At 40.7% G+C, this 25,599-nt stretch overlaps 1 protein-coding gene across 1 annotated transcript in view; it reads left to right on the top strand.

Annotated features, from left to right (window-relative positions):
* Positions 1-25,599, top strand: part of EYS (EGF-like photoreceptor maintenance factor) — a 1,897,540-nt gene that overhangs the window by 184,943 nt on the left and 1,686,998 nt on the right. Inside the window, exon 10 of the mRNA XM_090034512.1 lies at positions 21,932-22,098. Coding sequence (XP_089890638.1) covers positions 21,932-22,098 — 167 coding nt within the window. The remainder of the gene's footprint in view (positions 1-21,931; positions 22,099-25,599) is intronic.

Genomic DNA, 25,599 nt, shown 5'->3' with positions numbered 1-25,599 from the left:
AACCTACTGGCTGAGGGTGTAAGAGAAATAAAAGAGTTGGTTCATCTACATCATCCACTTTCCTAAATGGTACTGAAACCACCAGGCCATTGGCTAGGCAGAAATGAAGGCATACCTCTGTCTTCTGTTGAAGATGGGTCACTGGGTAGAAAGGAACGTAAAGTTCAGAGGGCCAGAAAGAGAATACACAAGATGGAGACTGATTCATAGTTCACTAAGGAAGGTATTTTGTAGGTTGGGAATAGGAGAGACCCTGGGTTCTGATTCCAATATTTTGTTTGTTTTAATTTGCATTAAATGGTCACTGAATATTGCATAAACAGTTCTGGTAGCAAGGAGGTGAGAGATGTGAGCTTCTACCCCTTTTAAGCTGAGGAAAAAAATCATACCTGAATCCTTTCCTCTTGGATGGATGCTTTAACTACTAGGAAAGTATATAAAGACTGAATTTCAGCCTTTTCTCCTGCCGGTATTGGGGAAGGACATCTGGGATCCCTCATCTGAGGGACTCATTCTCTCATGCACACTTCTTAACACAGGGTTCTAGATGTCATCTCAAGGAGTTGTGATTGTCTTGCTATAACCCTCTATTGAACTGTACTTCAGTGCTGATATTAACTATCAGTCTGATTCCACAGTCTGATACTGTATAACTTCTAACCAGGGATGTCTGGTCCAGAAATAAAGCACCACAAATAGAGTGAAATATTTCAAATTAAAGTATATGGCTACACAACTTTTACTGCAGTGATATGTTATGATCAGCAGTGCAGTTGAATAGTTTTACATTAGTATAGAATTCCTACAGCTTGTCAGAAAAAGTTAAGATCTGATTTTTTTCATACAACTTTGAAGAAGTACAGATTCATCTGGCTATTTTCCATGGTATTAAAAACTCAGTTTTATAAAAATATTCAATCCATTTTTTAAGGAAAGATGTCATTAGGACATTAATGTATTGAATAAATCTTAGTCATCTGAATAGTCCATTCAGTGGAATTACTGGTGCGAGTAAAATTTACTCACATAAATACACTCTACAGACCCTTGATTATGAACTATTAAGATTTTGGGTTTGAATAAAATAAAATATAACTATTTTTTTTAAGTAGTCTTTATTTAAAAAGAAATGTACAGGATGCTACCTATTCCTTTCAAGCAGCTGCACGGACATGATAACCTGTGTTTAAAAGACTTAATCAATTCTTTTATTGAAATATACTTACCATAAAAATATACTGCACAGAGCAGGCGGTGTGTTTACAAAGAAGCAATCAACATTTATTTTACCTTGAAGTCCATGGGTACCACACTCACCAATGAATATGAAATATAATGCAGAAATACTTATTGCCTCAAAGGTTTAAATGTAAATTGTTTAGCATCTGCTAAATTTTAACATTTTAATGATTTAAAGTGCCATGCTGAGTGCAAATTTACTGTACATGGCATAGTACTGTAATGATGCAATAATCATTATAGCTAGTTAGAATGGGAAGTGGTGATGTGCCAAGGATGCTGATGGGCAATCCTAAAACATTTTATTGTAATATTTGCTTAAAAGCCCTTAGACATGTCTAATTTATTCAAACAAACATTATATAGAGCATCATAAATTTATGTGGACTTTATATGTACTGTATGAAGCATTTGATTGAGTTATAATATATTTAATTATATTTTCTAAAGTGAAAGGAAACAGAACATTAAAAGAAAGAAAAAAAATTATTTTCCTTGTATTAGCGTAGACGCCAGTAAATTAAATGCAATTTGCTTAGTGAAATATTAATAACTTAAAAAAAAGAAATCTTTCAAGCATTTTGGCAAAGTGCTAGTAATAATGCAAATAATATTTACATTTTCCATTAAGTAGTTGCATTGATCTTTTATTAAACAATTTAAACCATTATTTATTACAATGGTTTGTATAACAGCATATTTTTTCAGATTTGCAAGTCTACTTTAATTGTGACTCTGACAATTCCATTTTACCCCTGACCTTGTATTAAGGACAAAAAAATTATAGTGTGTTGGTTATTTTAGGTTTATTTTTTAATATAAAATATGAAAGCAAGTGTTATCTACTTTGACCAAGGTGTTTTTTGTTAGTTTGTGTGTTTGTTTTGGGGGTCAGTGATTATACATGTATAAAACAACAAAAATAATAATAATGCTTTCCAGGCACTAAAACTCAAGATAAATTAAGATAAAAGTTATGCTGCCCTTAAAATTAAAATGAGAATGCTATAATGAAAAAGAAAGATATAATTCTGTAAATCTAAGGAAATTTTCAGGTAAACTTCCAAAATTAATCTGTTCCTGCCTACCATATCTAAAATGTTAGGAATCCATAGCAGCTATACAGTATAGTACTGGTCCAATCTGATATGTCATTTCCTGTAATACTAAGCACTTCTAGCATCTTCTTTACTTAACATAAATAAAAAGAAAGGAAGGAATATCTTGAGTACTGTAACCCAGTAAGTATAGGTGCTTCAAATAGACAAGGGGTCAAGTGCCATAATTTCACATAAAACTTGAAGTTTTATCACTCTGATCATGAAGAGTTTTAGCTGAATTAATGTCATTGTCATTGGCTCAGTCCTATGACACAGGTTTATTACTTTTCTTCAAAATGCCAGTATTTCAAAGAATTATTTCGAATAAGTAACATCTCAAATTGAAGGTTTCCAAGTCTTAAGCTATGGAAACATTTCATAACAGATTGTTTTTGATAATGCCAGTTACCATGGGAACTTCAAAACCTGTTACCCAATATTTAATGATTAATTTAAACTGTATTTAGAGGAAGAGAAATTAGCAGATGCAATTCTCTCCTGCTTTTTAATCCTTTTCTCACAAAACATTAACATTGTTCTTCAATGTGAACATTTCTAACATTTTTAGACACTTGGGAGTTGTAGCTTCAGAAGAAATCATATATTCAGCTTGGATATTATTGAAGTACAGGAACTAATAAAGAATAACTGTAGTTTGTTAAAGGAAGGCATGGATTGCCAGATTAATGTTTATTGGACACAGTAGTGTGCATCTCTTCAAAATGAAAACAATAGATCACAAGATCATACATAGGGCTGAAAGAGATGTTATGTGGTCATCTAGTCCAGACTGCTTATTAAGGAAGATCATTCCTAACTAAATCACAATCCCAAAAATCTTTGTAGCCACAAATCTACAAAGCCAGCCTCCAACCCTGCTACAGCTTGCTACAATACCAACCCAGGGACAACGACAACCCTCTGGTGGTTAACCTAAAGCCCTGTAGTCAAGCCCTGCTCTGTGGTTTCACTTGTGCAGTGTGTCCCAATAGGAGACCTTCCACTCTTTTGGAACACTCACCTGTCATGATCTGATGGAAGATTTCAGTAGAATTCTGTCCCATAGGAAGCAGAAAGCTACTTTGTTAGATCACCTCTTTCTCAGACAAATAGGCCTGTATGGCCTCTGATAAGATGCCAGGCCTATAATGGAGGCTCCTCTGCCCCCTACACCCCCATCACCAGCCTCCAAATGACACAGTTATTTGCTTCTGCTGTTACGGTTTCACAACGAGGGAGCTAGTCCAAGTACTTGTCCTAGCTTGCAGACAACTCATCTACCTTAAATGGCTTCTTTCAAATAAAAAACTAACTCCCATCCTCACCAAGGTACCAGGCTTTGCAAAGGACCCAAATGCCTGCTGTGCCCCAACATTAATATAGACTACAGCATTACCAGACTGAATAACAAGGACAACAACTTCCAAGGTGCATTTAACTATATCAGGGGTGGGCAGTTATTTGGGTCTGAGGGCAATATAGCAGGTTTTGATGAGCTGTTATAGGCTGAGTCAGCATCTGCCCAACAACTCACGAAAAGTTGCTAAGGGGCTTTAGGTTGGTGGGGAGCAGTGTTCAGGAGCAAGACAAGTATGATCCATTCCCTGCACACCCTGCCCTATGGAGGGATGGGGTAAGGGATGTATGGAGGCGGCATGTGTACATGCATTTGCCTGGGAGCCAGCCAAGGGTGAGGGGAGGCAGGGGGGGAGGGGACAGGTGCAACGGCCTCACCCAGTTAGCAGTTGCCACATGGTTCCAGCCCAGTATGGAGAACTCCAGCTGTAGCTCCTGGCTACCTTCCACCTGCTTTGCCCAGCTGGCATGATGAGCAGCTATCTGCGGGTGGAAGGTGGCTGGGAGCTGGATCTGGAGCTCCATGTGCTGGGTAGTAACTGCCCAGCTGAAGCTTCCTCTCCACCTCCCTCTCATCCCAGAGTGGCACAGCAGAGGCAGGGGCAGGAGAAAAGGCAGCAGCCATAGCTGGCAGTGAAGGGAGCAGAACAGCCCCACCAGCCTAGCCCCCAGCCAGCACACACAGCTACTGGTAAGGCTGTTCCCAGTGTGGCTGCAACTGACCTGGTGTTCATCCACTTTCCTTTGCCTCAAGTAGTGGCTCCTCATCCTACTCTTGCCCCTGTTGTGCTGCTCCAGACGGCGGGGTGGGGGGGGCGGTGGTACAGCTTCAGCCAGGTGGCTTTCAGTGGAGGAGAAAGAAGCAGAGCAGCATCCAGCTGGCTGGAGCTGCACTGGGAACAGCCCCTCCAGAATCTGCATGTTGGCTGAGCCCCAGGCCTGCAGGTACCAATGGGAGTGTCATGGGCTTCCCCAGCAGGAGCAAGTGGGGCTCAGCCCCATGTGGAAGACTACGGGGGCAGCCGCAGGCCAGATCCAGTCATTTTGTGGGCTGAATCTGGCCTGCAGGCTGCATTTTGCCCACCCCTGAACTATACCAATGTCATATATATTATCGCTTTCTTACAATGCCCATCTTTTTTCATTTGATAATTGAGTGTTTATTCATTCTGAAAAAGAGTTTGTCTTATTTGTCTGCTGTCTACATTGGACAGACGGGGCAAACTTTTTGTGTAAGAATGAATGAAAGCCCATCTGACATCAAATAAAGAAAGATACAAAGATCTATGTCAGAACATTTAACCTCTGTGGACACTTCATTGCTAATCTCAGGATTACTGTTCTTAGGCATCAAATGAAAACCAGTTTAAATGGGAACTTTTACAATAGCAAATCTTCCACCGATTGGATTGTGTTAAATATGGTTTAAACAGGGTCTATGGATTCTTATACTATTACCTAGATTAGCTTTTTGACCACTTTTTTTTCCTATGGGTTCTCTGTTTGTTGCTTCTCTCAGCACTTTCACCCTCCATCTTCCCCTCTTCTTCTCCCTTCTCTTTTCCCAAATTTTATATTCAAATCGCTCTGATTTATACACTGCACTGTACTGTCCTTTATAGCATCTGATGAAGTGAACTCAAGCTCATGAAAGCTTGTGCTATCTCTCTCTCTATATCATTTAGTTAGTTTATAAAGTGCATAGACTGTCTTCTGCCTGACTTCAGACTAACATAGCTAACTACTTCTCTAAATCACCCAAGACTAATGTCTGTCTAACTTGCTCTTGAACATGTCCCAGGATGGAGAATCTACAACTTCCCTAGGTAGTCTGTTCCAATGCCTGACCACCCTCATAGTCCTATTTTCCAAACTAATTTTCTTCAGCTCTAGTTTGAGGCCATTGGTCCTAATCTTGTCCCCTATAGTCACAGATAAATGTCTATTTCCAATCCCTTTTTTTAACCACCCTTCAGATATTAGAATCCCCACCAATTCTCTTGTTCTCCAGACTAAAAAACCTTAGTTTTTTCAGCCTTTCCTTATAAACCATGCTTCCTAACACTGTAATTCTTTTATTCTCAACCTTTTTAGACTCAAAGCACCCCTCATTAGATTTGAGGCACCTCTTGAAAAGTGCCAGCTCTTAGCTTTAAGATTATTTTGGAAAAAATAGAGCAGCTTTTCTGTTGGTAAGAATTCAGAAAGATCATAACAGGTCTCAGATTGTTTTTTAACACTACAAACTTCTATTTTAAACCTCTGGATTTATTTTCTGAATCACCTTTTCACATCACATAGCATATCATGCTGATGCCTTCAATCTGAGTTTTTGTCTGCCTGAAGCTGTTCATCCATGCCTGTCACGCACCAGGTGACCAGTCATACTCCACAAGGCTGGCTGGAAATCTCCATCAGTTCCTAGCCCTCGCCCACTCCCTGCCACCAGATTGGCCAATCAGGGTCAGCTGACCCTTCACCTCCCTCCATTTAAACAGGGACAGGGGTTCCTATTTGTGCTGAGGAATTGTGGACCTACACCTACCAAGAAATGACAAGACTTCTTCAATCAAGGAGGCCACTGAAAACATAACAAAGGATCAAAGATTAATTACAAGTGCTCCAAGGGTGAACATTGAACCCATAGGTCTTTGAATGAGTCCAAGTAGCAAGTAAATGCTGCCTAGTGAAACTTTGCCCAGAAACTTACACAGATGAGGGACCAGAAGATGGCCACAGAGTCACTGAGGGTCCCCCCAGCCAGACCCTGCTCCCAGGGCAGATAGATGGTGAGCCTGTCCAGGAGGTTGACCAAGAGGTCTCAGGACTTGGTAGAGCCACAGACAGTAAGTGCTTAAACAAAAAGGTGTGAGAAAAGGCGTAGCCAAGACCTCAGCAAGAAAGGCCCCAGCAATGGAAGAGCTCCAGCCTGGTGCACTCAAGGTAGGCTTGCACCAGGGTCCCCTTCTGCTGTCAGAAAAAGCAAGTGCCAGGGGTGCCTGTGAAGTGTGTCAGATCTGTGCCTGTGGAGATGACTTTGTGCAGGAGCTATCATCTTAGATTCCTGTTGGCTCATGAGATAAGGATAGAATATGGGGTGATCCACCAGAGAGCCTGACCATAGCTGAGGGTGTCCCAACATTTGGTATCTGAGGGACATGAGAATGAGATTAAAGATCATATAGTGCATGAACATGTAGAGCTGGAAATGATGGTCTGTGTGGAAGTGGGCCACTTTGGTATCCCACATCCTGCAGAGGTGGTGTGATAGGGAGTGCCATGGGGCCTGCTGGGGGAGGCGGGGGATTACCTTTAGGGAGTTCACACAAGTCATCTCATACAAGTCCTCTTGAATGTAGGCATGGTCAGTATCCATCAGGGAGGCTTTGACTTTCAGAAGTAAGCAGCAAGGCACATAGGCCAGCACTGAAGAATCTCCCCACCCCTGCCTGGCATAATCCAGGAGGTCCCTGATATAGGTGATGTTGGCCAGGAACAATCTCTGGTGCACCCAGGGCACCTCCATAACCAGCTACATGGGAACTGAAATTGTATTGGCGACAAGTCTCAAGCTGAACCCAGGCTGCTTGCTGGTCCTTCCAGCTAGTGCCTCTGCCTGTTCTGTGTTTGATCTCCTTGACTCAGCTTGCTGACTCTGTCTGATCCTCCAGCTTCCTGACTTGGCTTGTTCCCAGTCTTAGTACTCAGATTGACCTCCTGGCTCCTGATCCTTTTTTTTCCCTGGAATAGGCTCACTCCTGAACTAGGTTAGGCCCTCAAGCCCCAAGGAACCCTCAGACGTGGTTGGCCATGACCTAGCATGATATAGTGTTAACATTGTGTGACACCTCATGGGATCCTTGAAATATCTTAAGGTACCCCACAATGGCCTGCTTGAGAATCACTGCTCTAATCATTGTTGTTACTCTCTACTGGACTCTTTCCAATCTCTTTCTAATTTGTTCTTGAAGTGTGGGTTGCAGAAGTGAACACTGTTATGCCAGGCTGTGGATGGTCAGGTCTGTGGGTCATCCAGGGTCCAAAGAAGCCACAAAGATCTGAGGGGAGTATGCATTGTGAGTATAGGCAAACCAGGAAGTCAGAATCCATATCTGTCTGGTAAACAGAATCAGAGATCCAGTGGGTTGGGCAGAGCACCGAGTCATGAAGCTAGCTGGGTCAGATATACAGGAGATCAAACCACAGTCAAGTTAGGGATCTAAAAGGTCTATGGGCAAGCCAGGTCAGGTAGCAAGAGAATCTAGTGGAGAGTCAAGACAGGCACAAGCCAAGGACACAGCTGCCTCGATAAAAGGTTTAGCCTTATTGCCCAGATACAGCCTTTTCCAGGTCAGGGGTTTATAATGGGAGGGATGAAGAATCAGTTGATCATGGCTGGCCATTCCAATGGTAGACAGTAAGTGTATGGCTAGGCCCAGATGGAGGGTTTTGACTACATGTATCTGTATCAGTCCTCTGCTGAGCAGTTTGTAAACCAGGATAACTGGATGTACCAGGCAAAACAAAGTCACAGGTTCAAGACCACAGCCTGAGAAGCACAGCACTCTAGGTGAGGCTTTACTGGGCACTTTTACACATGCTTTGGAGGTAGGGGACACTTTAATTAGAGTAAGCTTTAGTTCAAGCACCCCCACTGCCATTTAAAAAATGGGGAAACTAATACAGGAAATTCGGAGGCTGGCTGGAACACAGTAATTACCATGCTCCAGCATACTCGCTAAATTGAGTCTGCTCTGACACACTGTAATTACTGTTTTATATGTATATGTCTATATGCTTTATATGTATATTACTACATTATTTTATACTGCTTTTATAACCTGCCTTCATCTTAGACATAAGAATAAAAAAACGGCAATGAACCAGTCATCTCTTGCCCAATAAGATAATTAAGGGTCCTGTGTGGGAAGTGGGAGATCTGGCCTCTATACCCCCTCAGCCTCAGGTATAGAATTTCCTAGGTCCTCAGTCCAAGGTCCTGGTTCCTAGGAAAGTGTCTTAACACAAGGTTATGGTGCGGGCTGCTCTTTCTGGTAGACTGGGTCACTGGGCAGAAAGGCAAGAAAAGCATAAGGTCACAGGGAGGGCAAGTAGAATGCAACGTGATTGTAGCTTAATGAGGTGAAGGGAGGGGAGCAGTCTTGGATTCCCATTCTTAATGGAGGGAGGATTCTGCCTCCTTCATTCAATGCTGTTATGCTTGTTATGACTACCTTAGGCAAAATGCATAAATGGGCCCAGCCCTCCTCACAAACCTTTTTTCCATTCTTCATACTTTCCTTTTGGCATCATAACTCTGGCTCCAAAACTAAGCTTTGACCAGACAATAGGTATAACAGAAATTGAAACATTTGCTGACTACTCATGGAAGATATAATATATATAAATGCATAGCTAGTTCTTAACATATTATGTGTGTTTTAAGACCCCTGGTCGTAAAAAGAAACCTTCATGTGAATAAAAATATAAGTTAGGGTAAATGAGAACCATCTTTTCTCCCCTCAGAAGCTAAAAACTTTTGAAATGTAAGTTGCTAAAATAAGCTCTATCTGCTAGTCCTTAAAAGGGATCAAAGTAGAAAATTAGGTATTACAGTTTTGCTCTGAGTCATTTTAAGTATGAGTGGATGGCGGAAAGGGATGCAGAAAATAAAATCCAGAAATATTTTTTAAAATGTAGTTTTCTGATTAATGCAAGCCTGTCTCCACAAATAACTGTTTTCTGAGTAAAATCTTTATCACAAGTAACATATAAGACAGAAACAGCACAGCTTGACTTTTAGGAATCAGAATTATTTTGCAAGTGTGACAGTTAGCAACAATTATACCTACATGGTAAACTAAGCAAATTTGATTAATTTCATTGAGACAGGTCATATTTGTTCTTAAGGAGCCATGTTTCAGCATAGACTTAAATTTTATTGTTTGACATATGACCTGGTGACAAACCCAGAAGCTCAAATATTTTCAGTTTAATTTTTTTGGACTGTGGTTTTAATAGTACAGGTTAATACAAAATTGAGTGTGGAATGAAAAGATTAGAAATTTCTACTTTCAAAACATGGGATTTTCCTTTAGATCATCCTTCCTCAAGGAAGAATGAAAGCCATGATATTTCAATGCTATTTACCATACTTAGGTCAATGTTACACATTAAACTTAGGCAGCTCCTGGTGTTCGTCACTCCTAGATTGTCCACATGTTAACACATAAAACTAGTTTTAAGTACACTATAGGCAGCTCAAATTTACACCACTCCAGGCCAGATTTATCTCTAATCTGTGTTACCCAGCTCATGTTCAGTTAATGTATGACTGATCCCCACAGATGAACTGCTCAAGTTGCAGTCCTCCAGCATCCCAGGATGCATTGTCCCCTCCCTCAGCCTCCTGTTCTGTGTGGACAGACTTTCCAGCCCTTGAATTCTACTGGCCAGGGGCTGGTTTTGGTACTAAGACAGCTCCCCCAGGGATGCAACCTTTTGACTCCCAGAGGTACAACCAACTCAAACAGCCTGCAAAACACATATTAGCTAATCATATTGCATGGCATCAATAGATCTAGGAGGAGGTGGGGTGGAATGAGGTAGGGGGCCATATTGTGTCTCCATGAGTTGGGGCTTCCTTCTTATCAGGGACAGTTTCATACTTTCATAGTAGCTAGGGTCAGGATGAACCTGATCAGATCATGTAGCCTGACCCCCTGCCACAGGCAGGAATGAATGCTGGGTTCACAAGACCCCAGACAGGTGATCATCCAACCTTCTCTTGAATTTGCCCAAGGTAGGGGTGAGGACCACTTCTCTAGGAAATTGGTTCCAGATTCTGGCCACCCTAACTGTAAAATATTGCCTTCTGATCTCTAACCTAAACCTATTCTCCATCAGCTTATTACCATTGTTCCTCATCAACCCAGGTGGTGCTGGGGAGAATAGGGCTCTTCCTATTTGCTGATGAACTCCCCTGATAAGTTTGTAGGCAGCCACCAGGTCCCTCTTCAGCCTCCTGTTGCCAAGGTTCAGGTCCCTCCGTCTCTCCTCATAGGGCCTGTCCTGTTGTCCTCTCACCAAGTGGGTGTCCCTCCTCTGAACAATCCCCTTGCTGGCCACATCCTTTTTAAAGTGTGGCACCCAGTACTGGACGCAGTACTCCAACTGCGGCCTGACCAATGTTGCATAGAGGGGGAGTATCACCTCTCTGGACCAGCTTGAGATGCATCTTTGGATGCATGACAAGGTATGGCTGGCCTTGCTGGCTGTGTTCTGGCCTTGGCGGCTCATGTTCATCTTGGAGTCAATAATGGAGTCATAAAAGATAATCAGGTTGGTCAGGCAGGACCTGCCTTTGATGAACCCATGCTGATTGCCCTTGAGCATGATCTCCCCTTGATGATTCTCTCCAAGAGCTTCCTGAGCACCAAGGTGAGGCTTACAGCCTATAATTACTTGGGTCCTCCTTCCTCCCTTTCTTAAATATTGGGACCACATTAGCTAGTTTCCAATCCTTCAGCACCTGGCCAGATGACCAAGAATGCTCATACAGCTGGACCAAGGGATCCACGATAACCCCTGCCAGCTCCCGCAACACCCCTGGGTGGAGGGCATCTGGACCTGCAGATTTAAAAATGTCCAGCCCTTCCAGAAAATCCCTAACTACATCTGCACTGACTGAAGACCTGACAGCTATCCCCGAGATCATCCCTACCTCTGGTAGGAGGGATGTCCCAGTCCCTGTTCAAGAAAACAGAGGCAGTAACTCCCTTCCCTTACCACTCCCACCTCGTAGCCACCCCAGGAAGCATGACCAGCACCCCTCTACAGTCCATTCCCAAATTCCAATTTATTAACACCTTCTTTAATTTAGTTCCTATTTTTTATTTTTTTATTTTTTTTTTATTTTTACTTCTTTTGATTTTATCTTTCAGTGGCTGACTTCCTTCATTTAGCCACCATTCCTCTACTCCCTATTTCCTTTCCACTTCCAATTTTGTTACCCAACCCTTCCCAATAACTGTCCACCTCCTGTCTTCATGTTCCAGCCCGCCCCTCCAACAATAAGGACAAGTGTAAAGTCCTGCATTTAGGACAGAACAATTCCATTCACTGGTACAGGTTCAGAGTGACTGGCTGTTTAGTAGTTCTGCAGAGAAGGACCTGGAGGTTACATTGGAAAATAAGCTGAATATGAGCCAACAGTGTGCCCTTGTTGCTCAGAAGGCTAACAGCATACTGGGTGCATTAGTAGGAGCATTTCCAGAAGATAGAAGGAAATTATTATTCCCCTGTATTCAGCATTGGTGTAGTCACAGCATTGGTGTGTCCATTTTTGGGGCTCTCACCACAGAAAGGATGTAGATAAATTGGAGAGAGTCCAGCAAAGAGCAAAGAAAATGGTGACAAGACTGTGGCACATGACTTCTAAGAAGAGGCTGAGGGAGCTGTGCTTATTTAGTTTGGAGAAGAGAAGACTGAGGGGGGATTTAATAGCAGCCTTCAACTACCTGAAGGGGGTTCCAAAGAAGATGGAGCTAGACTGTTCTCCATGGTGGGAGATGACAGAACAAAGAACAATGGTATCAACTTGAAACAAGAGATGTTTAAGTTAGATACATTGATTCTAACTTAAACATCTCTTGGGCTGGAAGTGACCTTGAAAATCATCAGGTCTAGCCCCCTGCCCCAGGGGCAGGAAGTCAGCGAGGGTCAAAGGATCCCAGCAAAAAAAAGCATCCAAACATTTCTTGAATGAGTCCACAGTAGGTGCCTGCACCACTTCTAGAGGGAGTCTATTCCAGGTCTTGGGGATTTGGACAGTAAAGAATGTTTTCCTTATGTCCAGTCTAAAATGGTCTTGGAGGAGTTTATGACTGTTGGTCCTTGTTTTTCTTTGGGGTGCTATGGTGAACAGATGTTCTCCCAGATCCTGGTGCACACCCTTATGTACTTATAAGCAGCCACCAGGTCCCCCTTGAGCTTGTACTTTTCCAGGCTGAAGAGTCCCATGGCTCTCAGCCTCTCATTGTAAGGCCTGTTTTCCTCCCCTCTGATAATGCGTGTGGTTCTCCTGTAGGTTCTCTCAAGCTTCTCAACTTCCTTTTTGAATTGTGGAGCCCAGAATTGGATGCAGTACGCCATCTGCAGCCTCACCAAGGCCGAGTATAGTGGGAGGATAACATCCTGATATTTACTTAACAAGCATCTATGGATGCAATCCAGAGTTTTGTTTGCTTTACCAGCTGCAACATTGCATTGGTGGCTCATGTTCTCCTTGTGGTCAATCATGCCCCCCAAGTCTCTTTCAGCAGTGGTGCTAGCAAGCATAGCACTGCCAAGCCTATAAGTATGGTGTGGGTTTTTTTCCCAAGGTGGAGTACCTTACATTTATTAGCATTGAACGTCATCAGGTTTGTATCCACCCACTTACTATGTTTATCCAAATCCGCCTGGATCACTAGCTTGTCCTCAGATGTGGATGCTATGCCCCAAAGTTTAGTGTCATCAGCAAATTTAGCCAATTGACTAATTATCATTCAACTGGGGTCACTGGGGTCACAGGATCCCAGCAAGGTGAATGCCCAATTGACTCTTAAAATAATCCATAGCAGGTGCTTGTACCACCTCTGGTGGCAGTCTGTTTCAGGTCTTGGGGGCTCTTTATGTCCAGCCTGAAATGGTCTTGGAGAAGTTTGCGACTCTTTGACCTTGTCATGCCATGGGGTGCTCTGGTGAACAGGAATTCCCCCAGATCCCGATGCACACCCCTTATATACTTATAGGCAGCCACCAGGTCCCCCTGAGCCTGCGCTTTTCCAGGCTGAAGAGTCCTGTAGCTCTCAACCTCTCATCATAAGGTCTGTTTTCCTGCCCTCTGATCATGCACATGGCTCTCCTATGGACTCTCTCAAGCTTCTCCACATCCTTTTTAAATTGTGAAGCCCGGAATTGGATACAGTACTCCAGCTATGGCCAAGGCCAAGCACAGCAGGTGGATGACATCCTGGGATTTGCTAGAGAAGTATCTATGGATGCAAATCAGAGTTTTGCTCACTTTGCTGCATGCAACATCACACTGGTGGCTCATATTCATCTTGTGGTCAGTCATGACACCCAAGTCCTTTTCGGCCATGGTGCTAACAAGCATAGTGCTACCAAGCCAGAAGCATGCTGTGGGTTTTTCTTCCCAAATTGGAGAACCTTGCATTTTTCAGAGTTGAAGGCTATCACATTTACATCCACCTATTTTCCAACCCTGTCAAGATCAGCATGGATCATCATCCTGTCCTTGGGCGTGGATGCTTTACCCCAAAGTTTGGTGTCATTAGCGAACTTGGCCAGTCCACTCCCGACACCAATGTCCACATCATTAATGAAGATGTTGAAAAGGATCAGCCCAAGGACAGAGCCTTGGGGGACCCCATTGGTCACAGTGCACCATAATGATTAACTTCCATCAACTAACACTCTCTGGGTCTGACCTCAAAGCCAATTCCCCAGCCAGTGGACTGTGATGTAGCCAAGGTCACAGTTGACCAGTTTTTCTATAAGACGATCATGGGATACCAAATTGAAAGCGTTTTTAAAGTTGAGATATATGATGTCGATCTCTTCTCCCTTGTCCAGGTGATATGTCACCTGTTCATAGAAGGAGATGAGATTGGTCTGGCAATTTCTACAATCCCTACTCACAACAAACTGTGTTGGCTGTCCTTCAAGAAGTTGCCTTCAGCCAGTTTGTGAAGAATGCTCTCTTTGATGATTTTCTCCAAGATATCCCTGAGGATGGAGATCAGGCTGATGGGCCTGTAGTTCCCCGATCTACTTTCCTCCCTTTCTTGAGGATAGGCACCACATTCTAATCCTCCAATCCCATAGGCCTTTTTCTAATCCTCGGGCACTTCGCCTGAGTGCCACAAGTTCTTGAAGATCTATGCCAGTGGCTGAGCTATGATGCTTGCCAGATTCTTAAGTATCCTGGGGTGTAAGCTGTCTGGGCCAGCTGACTTGAAGGTGTCCAACCTCTCAAGGTGTTTCTGCATATGGTCAACATTGATGTGGGGTAATAGTTCTCCCTTGCCCTGGCCGTCCCATACCATATTGGACAGGGCCATCCCTTGGGGCTGGTGAAAAACTGACACAAAGTACTTGTTGAGCAGGTTAGCTTTTTCCTGGGTGTCAGTTGTCAGTTGACCTATATGGTTTAGCAGGGGTCCAGTGTTTGCTTCAAATGAATGGATTGCTGGAGAATGTGGATCACTTCACCTATCTCAGGAGCCATCTTTCATCCAAAGCAGATATCAATGCGGAAATACAACAGCACTGGAAATGTGCCAGTGCAGCCTTTGGACATCTGAATAAGAGAGTCTTCTTAAATCATGACATCCTTGCTGAAATGATGCTCTTGCTTTATTGAACCACTGTCATTCCAACTCTGTTGTATGGCTCAGAAACTTGAACCACATACAGAAGCCATCTCAACAGCTTGGAAAATTACCACCAATGGTGCCTTTGCAAGAACATTTAGATTAGCTGGGAGGATAGATGCACAAACATCAGTGTCTTGGCCAAAGAAAATTCCAACAGCACTGAGACCATGATCATCCTAAACCAACTTTGCTGGACAGGACATGTTGTTCACAAGCCTGACTTCTGCCTTCCAAAGAGAACCTTTTTCTCACAGCTGAAAGAAGGTCAGCAAAGCAGTGGAGGGCAAATAAAGTGCTTCAAAGACACCCTGAAGGCAAACATGAAGAGGTGTAACATCCACATCAACACTTGGGAGACCCTTGCTCAAGACGAACCAAAATGAAGGAAGGCTCGTTGGGAAGGACCTCATCACTTTGAAACAATTCATCAACAGGCAGAAAAGGAAAAGAGGAACAGGTGAAAAGAACATCAGAACATCCAATGCAGCAACAGTGCCCATCCCTCCTGGAAACACCTGCACTCACTGCAACAAGACACGTGGATCTAGAATTGGGCTATGGAGTCACCTATGGACTCACTATTAAGATCCTTGGAATACAATCTTACTCATTCATGAGTGATCATGCATCATCATCTGTAAAGCACTGGTTACACAGAGAGGTTGTTAAATCTGCATCATGGGAGGTTTTAAGACCAGGCTGGATAAAGCTTTGGGTGGGATGATTTAGTTGTAGATGGTCCCACTTTGATCAGGGAGTTGGATTGATGACCTCCTGAGGTCCCTTCCTAATTTTCTATGATTCTAACCCATCTTTCACACACTGCCACTTCGAGCAAACATAGTAGCCTTCACTAGCTCACCAAACTTGTAGAGACAAAACACAGCTGTTAAGGGAAGTCAGAGAAAGTTTTTTTAGCTTTAAGGTTTTTACTGCTCCAAACTCGAGCTAGCAGTAATACTGATCAACATTTGAGTTACTCAAAGTGTAAGGTGTATCAAGACCCTTATTCAGTTATAGAGGTTCAGCATTTTACCTCTCTTTTCATAGAATTCACTGTATGGTAACACACATACTGGGCATGTCTACACTTGCACTTTAATGTGCATTAGCCTATTTTAATACACGTAAAAGCATCCAAAATTGAGGCTTTTATACACATACATTTTCATGCCCAGATGCACCAGAAATCCAGTGCATTGGAGCAGACTTGATTAATCAAGTCTGATCATACATAAGCTGATACGCACAGCTCTGCATTGCTTGCAATTGTATAAGGGGCAAAATGTACATCAATGTGCTGAAAATGGCAATGGTTCACTTTGAATTAAAACACCTTCTATCTGTTTTAGTTCAGAAGTGGATCGCCTCTGTTTTCTGCACACTGATGTGCATTTCACTATTTATACAACTGTAAGCAATGTAGTGCCAGACACTTTTCAAAGTACCCAGTGCTGTGGCACTTACACGTGTAAAAATGCCCATGCTCTTTAGTGAATGAACATTAAAATAGGCGAATGCACCTTTTTCTAGTACCTCGCAGTAGTGGTGCCATATTTAATGAACATTACCTAAAGCACATTAATGAACATGTAGATGCACCCACTTTGAATAGCAGGTGGAATTTTTAGATTTCAGGATTGTAGCCTGAACCACTTCAGGATGAAAATACCTGCAGACATGTGTTAGTAGTTCAATAGTTTAGACTACCAAGCTTCATTGTAAGGTAATTGATAGGTTCAATCCCTAGTCAACACATCTATCTGAAGAATAAAATCTACTTTTCTGCATAGTTCCCTATATATGTATGAAAAATTGGGATTATGATCCCAGTAACACCTATAATATATGAATAGATAATTCAGTCATTGTTTGGTTTCTTTTACTATCTGTAAGACAGGAGACAAAAGCACTTATATGATTCTTTATTATTCTTAGTATGCTATTTCATATCTAACCTTTTGTGGTCAGTTTAATCAACATTTCATGTTCCACTTGTGCCTCCCAGGACTCAAGAAGAGAATACTCTCACTTGCCATCTAGCACCGATGAACTAATCATTTTAATTTCATGACATTTTTGGTAGCTTAAGCTACAACCAAAAGATTGATTTTTCAGTAATAATGCATGAAATAGTGTTCTTAGCTTTTCAAATAAATAGTTGCAGGTTAGAGAGAAAAAAATTCATCAGAAGCTTTGAAAGTAAAAAACAAGATAGCAAGACAGAGAAATGGAAAAAAAGGAGAGAGATAAAGTTGCAGAAGACAGAAATATTGTTTCCTTATTATAATACTGTTTCTTGTTCAGTGTTAGAGGAAAGTGACTACTCATGTGCTTTGTTACTGTCACATGACAAGGCATGTTTACTAAATGTATAATAGGCTTTTCAAAGCTCTTATGAATTGTCTGTGGAATCATAGAACAAATTATTTTTAGATACAAGCCACAGAAAGAATGGTAAATGAATATGGTTCATCAGAGGCTCTCACTTTTAACAAAGGCCAAATTCTGATCCACTTTCATTTGGTCAATAGTACTTTATTATTCAAATAGTCCAGCAAGTACTATTCAGTGTAAGAGTATTAGAAGATCATCTGAAATAATCTGCAAAATTAGAAAGATTAGGCAACCTCCAAAGTAGAGGGTTTTTTTGGGGAGGGTTTTGACTAGCATATTTCCTTAATAATTGTATTTAGCTTAAGCTCCATATAAAACCATTTATCTCTATCTAGGAATATAAATGTCTGAGTTTCAAGTATTCCAATATTTAAATAGAAAGAAATTCATTTTATAGCAGAAAGGTAATTCCTACCTGATAGTGAGGAACAGATAATTGGATTTGATACTAAGATCACCCATGTTTTATTTGAATTTAAATTTCATGTCTTCCCAGATGGTTTCTTTCCTCTACAGTATAAGGAGTATTTAAGTCAACATAAGAATAAGTTGAATGATCGTGCTGCCATTAGTATTTAAATAAATATGTCTATTCTCTGTTCTGTAGTATTTTTACGTATTATTATAACAGGTCATGCTTGTTCTGTAATGACCCAGATTCCTGAAAGAATTGATAAATTAAGGATTCCTAGTACTTAAAAGCATTTATAACAAATCTTTGTTCTGGACCTTCTTTTAAATTGCTCTTGGGTCCCAATCTGGAAGCAAATATACCAGCCTAGACTTCATTCCTTTTTATGTAGGAATCCATGCTAGTGTGTTTGCTTTCAGGTTCATGATTATATTATAGATGGAGTTTTATAAGACCAAGTTCAGCCCACGTATTAATGTGCACAATTCACACTGAAATCTGTGGGAGATGGTTCTGCATAGTCATTCTAAGACTTCAGGTTTCTCATAGCATATTTTTTACAAATAGTGAAGAGCACATGTTCGTAATATTGCTATCATCCCTTATCAAGTATAGAGAAACATCAGTGGACTGAGTGGGCCTGACATAAGTATGCTGGGGATCTAAATTGCCTCCAGACTACGATTTTCTTTTTAAGTTAAAACTTGTTTGATTTTCTTCAGATCTTATGTATCATATCACAGTACAGAATTGTTCAGTGAATGTTGATATCAAGGCATATACAAGATTATTTCAGACACTAATGGTAAAATGGCTGCCTATGCTTTTTATCTGCACCAACGTGGGAACCTACACAGCAGTGAGGAACACTGATGGCAGGATTGCCAGATGAACCCATTGATTATGATGCTGTAGAGAAGCAAAGTGATCACTGCATAATAAATGGTTTCTTTTGAAATTGCTGGTAATTTCTGAAACACCCTCATACCTGTATAATATTTGTATGAGAGAGGAAATAGTAGAGAGAAATGAAGCCTTGAAAAATTAGCCAAGAAACAACCACAAAGGTACATTTAGACTAAAGAAAAGGTGGAATGTGTTGGTCCAACAGAGAAACAGAGAAATAGAAAAATATTTTTTGTAACTAAAGAAATAACAATTCTACCAATTTTACTCATTTGATCAGTGCTTTACTTCAAGAGCAGTCCTATAGAGAAATGAAACCCAGTAAAATTCTAGAATTGAATACTAATGGCATAGCAAAAAGAGCCATTTTTAAGGTCAATTTAAAACTTATTGAAAAATAAATTAATATAGCAAATTTCTGGCAGGAATTGTTATTATTACAAATCTTGATAACATTTTAAATAGATTTGGACTCAATCGAGTCGAGGTACTAGCAGACTAGATAGCTTAATATCAGTATGCAACCAATCATTTTTTCTATAGAGCTCAAATGGCTGGAGAGGAAAGCTTTTAAAAGAAGCATAGCTTAATTCACTTTTACACAGGTGAAGTAAAGATAAGAAAACAAAAATGGACCCATTTCCTTCTTGGAGCTTATGTAATCTTTTATACATTGAAAGACGCATAAAACCTTTGGTTGTAAAGAAGAAATTGTAATCAGTGGATGCCCAAAAAAAGCAAGTTCTAAAACAAGTTTACCACTGATTACAATTTCTTGGCTAAAGACAAATTGCTCTCTCCTTGTTAAGAGAATAGAGAACACACATTTATTTTCAACATTAACTGGTTCAAACTTATATATCTGATGAATTAAAGTCTCCAACAGAATTTTTGAAAATAGTCAAAAAAGACTAATAATAAATTTTCCTCCTGAAACCCATAGGAAAATCCAGAGCATACAAGTTATTGATGGTAGAAGAAAAAAACAGTAGTGAAAACTGCATGTACAATACATAGCTCTGTAAGTGATAGATTTTGGACGCTAAGTTCTAAATACCATGGTCCCATTTGGGTCCAGAAGTGGAACACATGCTCATTGTCTAGAAAGGGAAGGTAAGAAAAATATTTGCAAGCAAATAATTCTGATATTAAGTTTTCCTTCATTGGGATGTGGGAAGGTGGCAGGCACAGTGGTACAGGAGACCAGGTGGCAGGGATGCAAGTGATGGGAAGGCCAGGTGACAAGGGGCTAGAGGTGAGGCTCAGGCTGCTTGCCTTTCCTGCTATCTGCCACTCTCCTGCTTTCTCCCCTGCCTCTGCTTTTCTTCCTCCCTCAGCAGTACATAGAGATACTGTAACATGGAAAACTATAACATGTTCCACATATAAAATCTAGTTATTGGGTGTCATCTTAAATTTGAAGTCATCTTTGATTCAGGTAAATATGATATATTGTTATAATTGCATGTTGATGAGCCAGAGGAGGTCCATTTCTTGAAGCAAAGCACTGTTCAACTTGAATCAAGTCTCTTTCAAGTAACGACCATCCAGCGTAGCACTTTCTCAAGTATCCTAAATCTGTTTGATCATGTTGTAGCAAATCAGAGACAAACTTGGAACTTGACCATGAGACATGTTTAGACTGACATAATAATAAAGGGGGTGGGGCATACACACTACATAAACACCAGTACTAGTGTAATTTAATAGAAGCCAGTATAGCATTACCCTTTGAAAAAGACAGCAGTGAAAATAAACTAGTAAAAGTTACAGTGGTGAGAAGTTGTGCATCTGTAATTACCCTGGGGAAACTATTTGCTTAGTGCACACAGGCAATTATCTGTTTCTCTTCACTTACCAATAAGATGTTGTAATAGCATTTACTGCAGCAGCTATGTCAAGATAGCAGGTTAGCAGCTGTCTGTTTTGGAGTTTGAGACGTTTTCATTGATGTGCCAAACTCATCTAAATTACACCTTCATTAACATGTGGTGTGTCCAGGACCTTACTGACCTTACTGATAAGCTGCATTTGCTGTCATGTTTACAGTGATCAATGGCTTACTCCTTTATGGGATCAATAACTGGGCTGTAAGCAGGCTAAAAAAATAGCAGAATTCATTGCTCCTTCACCATTGCATTACCAGGTTGTTTGTTATTTCAACCTCCCCCTCCTCTCCCCCCCAATTAAAAAAAAAATTAATTAAACACACTTACAATTCTAGATACAATAATATTTGTATCTCTACGGTGTCTGTGGTAAACCTGTGAGAACTACTATAAAGCTTAACCCAACTACTAAATCCTGTTTAGTAGTCCAAAGTATAGATGGTATAAGATGGTAAAAAGTCAAGATGGGAAGGAATTCTACCTGATCAACACATTAAGGAGCTACTCAACACAGCTCACAAAGACATTTGCATGGACCCAGAGGGACAGACTTCCATTTTCAACTCCCTCTGTGCAAAAATGAAGTTTATTTCCTACCTATGGGGACTTTTTACCATTTTGTACCATCTATACTTTTCCCAGAACCTGACGAAGGGACTTTGATCCCAAAAGCTTGCAGAAAAGGACAATTTTCTTGTGATTTTCCAGTTGGTCTAATAACAGGTATCATTTTGGAACCAAGAGTTCTAGTTTTTTGTATGTCTTTTTGTCTGAGACCAACATGGCTACAAAGTATACCTTTGAAGTTACAAGTAATTTAACTATTCTGCCCTGTGGTATAGTTGTAATTTCACACTTTTGTACATTTAACAACAGCATTATAGACTAAGGCATTGTCTGTCATCTTTCCTGACATTTAAAAAATGTTTTAAAACCAGTTATAACAAATGACATTATTACCTTGTATCCTAACAGACCATTTTATTCTATTCAACAACAGTAGCAAATCTTTATTTGCCATTATTCATTTTATATATTATTTCCTTGAGGTTTGCCTTTGAGAACATTATGAAAGAAAACTGTCAATTGCCCAAATATTTTCACAACAGTTTATTGAAACAAACTTCTTGAGAAGAGACAACATGTAGAGATAAAAGCGTCTTACTGTATACATGTGATTCTCACTTTCAGTCATGTGCAAATGGAGGTAGCTGCTTCTTTGATGAAGACAGTCAGAGTCCTCACTGTGTCTGTGCTCTTGGATGGACTGGACAAACATGCCTGGAGAACACTAATGACTGTGAAGACAATCGGTGTCTTTATGGAGCCACCTGTGAGGATGGAATCAATGAATACAGGTACCAGCATGACAGTTTCTGTGCGAATGCATTTGTAGAAGTTTGTAAGGTCAAAAGACAAGATTGATATATTATTTCCAATCAATTAAAATTAAAATATCATTTGGTATTGCATTATTAAGACACTTAGTTCCTTTTTCAGATGCTAAAACATTGGGACACACGTATTAATTAAGCGTATTAATTCAATAAACTATACTGTTTACTTTGAAGTATTTTGAAGCCCTCTACCAAATAGATGCATATCTGAATCTGACAAGAGACTAAAACAGCTTTAAAAAAGCCCAGATAAATGTATCATCTACTCCTACAAAATGGTAAACAGCTTAAAGAGTATGAAGTGTCAAATGAAGTAATGGTTTACTAAAATATACATATAATTATCTAAAATCATTATTGAAATGCTGAGCTATTTGTGGCTTATACTTGAGGAGATATAGAAAAATCTGTCAAATATGTTCTTTCCCTACTGAATTGCAACACATTTTATATATCTTAAAATAAAGTTAAATAAAATGAAGGAGGCAAAGCACATAATAAAAGTCTCTTTGAGGGTGCATTGTTCAGCTGTTTGTGAGCACTGAATTATTTTCTGCCCTGTAAGGGAAAATGTAGCTGAAAATCCTCTTATAATCTTTGTTCATTTTGTTGCTTTAGATGCCAAGCATTTATGCTACCCCCAGTTCTGTGTACTTAAAGCTTTATGCCTTGTATTAAAAGCACTATTAAAATAAATGAAATAAACATATCCTTGCTGTCCACCACTGGCATTCTAGAAGCCTCTATTAAAATAAATATTTGAAATAACAATTGAAATCCTCAAAAATGCACAAAATAGGGAACCCCCTTTCCCCTCCGCAACATCTAACACCAAAAAATAATGTTGAAAACGGGGACAGAATTTACATCAACTTTTTCATAAAATATATATCACTTGTTTTTATTAATTTCCAATCAAGTGTAAGGCCAAATCATTCTGGCCTGCTTTGTGTGTGTGTGTGTGTGTGTGTGTGTGTGTGTGTGTGTGTGTGTGTGTGTGTGTAGGGCTAAATCTGCAGTCCATCCAAGATTTGAAGATAGTTTTCCACATGATATAACAATTGTAAGCTTGTTCTACAGGTCCATAGACCAGTGGAAGGGCAAAAAAATATTTACATCTAGGGTAATGATTCAGATCTAGACAATGTTAGCAGTGAAAGACACTATATGTTGTTTGTTGGTTCCTCATTCATCAGAGGGTGAATGACAATGTACATGAGGTGTTTACTGCAGAGCTGACTAATTAGCTCTGCAGTAAGATGTCACCATCTATAGGTGAGGCTCTATGAGGAAAAAGTAAACTAATTAACTCCGCCATAGGATAGTACTGCCAGACACAAGTATTATCCTGTGGCAGACTTACTTCATCGCAACACACATATATATGATGATGGGGCTGGCTGGGGCATAAAGGTGTTTCAGTGTGGGTGCTGCCTGCTGACTAGACTCACAATGAAGCACCTCTGTGCTCCAGACAGCCCCTCTGCACCATGTTGAGCCAAGTCAGAGCAGCCCCAGGCTGGCAGGCCAAACTCTAGATCCTACCGCCAGCTAGGGCTGCTCCGCTCATTGTGCTGCAGTCCAAGATGCATGTGCAAATACTGCGCCCAAGAGTGATAAACCTGGGTGCAAACTGTGCTTGAGTTTATTCAGATGCATTAAATGCACATGTAGATGCACCCACTGTGGGTCAAACCACTTATGAAGGAACAAATACACACATTAACAAAGCTGCCATCGACTTGCATGAACAGACAGGTTAACTGGAAAAGCAAAAGTAACTTTGAACATGGTACCTCAGAAAAAAAGGGCCTGTTACATGCATAGAAGGCAGAAGTTGTATTTTTTCAGTACAGTTCCCTCCTGATAGACAGACTGTTTCTGCTTCTAGACAACAGTCTAACAACTTTCAAAGAAATGAAATAATTCTCTCTTAAAAATTACTGTATTTCTCAAGAATGCATAGTCACAGCAGATAAAATAATTTAATTGTCATTTTCCCTTTGCAGTCTACCTTTAAAACTGAGACTAGGAAGACGAAAAAAGCAAAAAAACGAAAAAAAAGATGATTATATGATTATAACTCCTGTAGTTACCCATGTTCTTAAAAAGACTTGCTAATTTTAATTTCAATCCCAAATTGAGGATCATTTTTGATAAGGGATATATCAAGAGCCATATCTGATGTAAAGCAGGTTCAAGAAGACACCAGTAAATTATCAGTGTGATGCATGCAAAGTCAGATATTTAACTCTCATTAAGAATAATGATATGATCCATTCTTAACCTATTATATTTGTTTTAAAGATCACTTACCATTGTGCTCCTCATTGATTAAATCTGTACCTTATTTTCTAATATTCTGCAAAATATTAACTATCATGTAAAACTGTATATTTAATTTATAGAAAGTAAATTAAAAATTTTTATAGCTTTCATAGACATTAGACATCATTGAGTCCAGCCCCCTGCCTGAGGGGCAGGAAGTCAGCTGGGGTCATAGGATCCCAGCAACATAAGCATCAATCTTCTCTTGAAGTTGTTCAATGTAGGTGCTTGAACCACCTCCGATGGCAGGCTATTCCAGACCTTGGGGGCTCGGACACTAAAGAAATTCTTCCTTATGTCCAGCCTGAAATGGTCTTGCAGGAGTTTATAACCATTCAACCTTGTCATCCCTTGGGGCGTTCTGGTGAACAAACATTCCCCCAGATACTGGTGCTTGCCCCTGATAAACTTATAGGTGGCCATCAGATCACTTCAGAGCCTGCGCTTTTCCAGGCTAAAGAGCCACATAGCTCTCAGCCTGTTGTCATAAGGTCTGTTTTCCTGACCTCTGATCATACATGTGGCTCTTCTCTGGACTCTCTCAAGCTTCTCCACATCCTTTTTGAATTGTGGAGCCCAAAACTGGACACAGTACTCCAGCTGCACCCTCACCAAGGCCGAGTACAAAGGGAGAATGATGTCCCGGGATTTGGTTGAGAAGCATCTATAGATGCAAGACAGCATTTTGGTCTCTTTACCAGCCACAGCATCGCACTGCAGGCTCATGTTCATCTTGTGGTCAATGATGACCCCCAAGTCTCTTTTCTCCATAGTGTTAGCCCACGTAGCACTGCTAGGCCTATAAGGATGCTGCAGGTTTTTCCTCCCAAGGTGGAAAACCTTGCATTTTTCAGTGTTAAATACCATCAGGTTCTCGTCCACCCATTTGCTGAGCCTGTCCAGGTCAGCCTGGATCGCTCTCCTCTCTTCTGGCGTGGATGCTTTGCCCCAAAGTTTGGTGTCATCAGCAAACTTGGTCAGTACGCTTTTGACTCCAATCTCCACATCATTAATGAAGATGTTGAACGATATGGGTCCAAAGACAGAGCCTTGGGGGACCCCACTGGTCACAGGGCTCCGTGAAAATTGACTTCCATCAATTACCACCCTCTGGGTCTGACCATAGAGCCAATT

This window comes from Crocodylus siamensis, chromosome 1 (assembly GCF_052110815.1).
Source record: "Crocodylus siamensis isolate JL-2025a chromosome 1, ASM5211081v1, whole genome shotgun sequence".
NCBI lineage: Eukaryota > Metazoa > Chordata > Crocodylia > Crocodylidae > Crocodylus > Crocodylus siamensis.
This window is presented reverse-complemented; position numbering and strand designations above follow the sequence as displayed.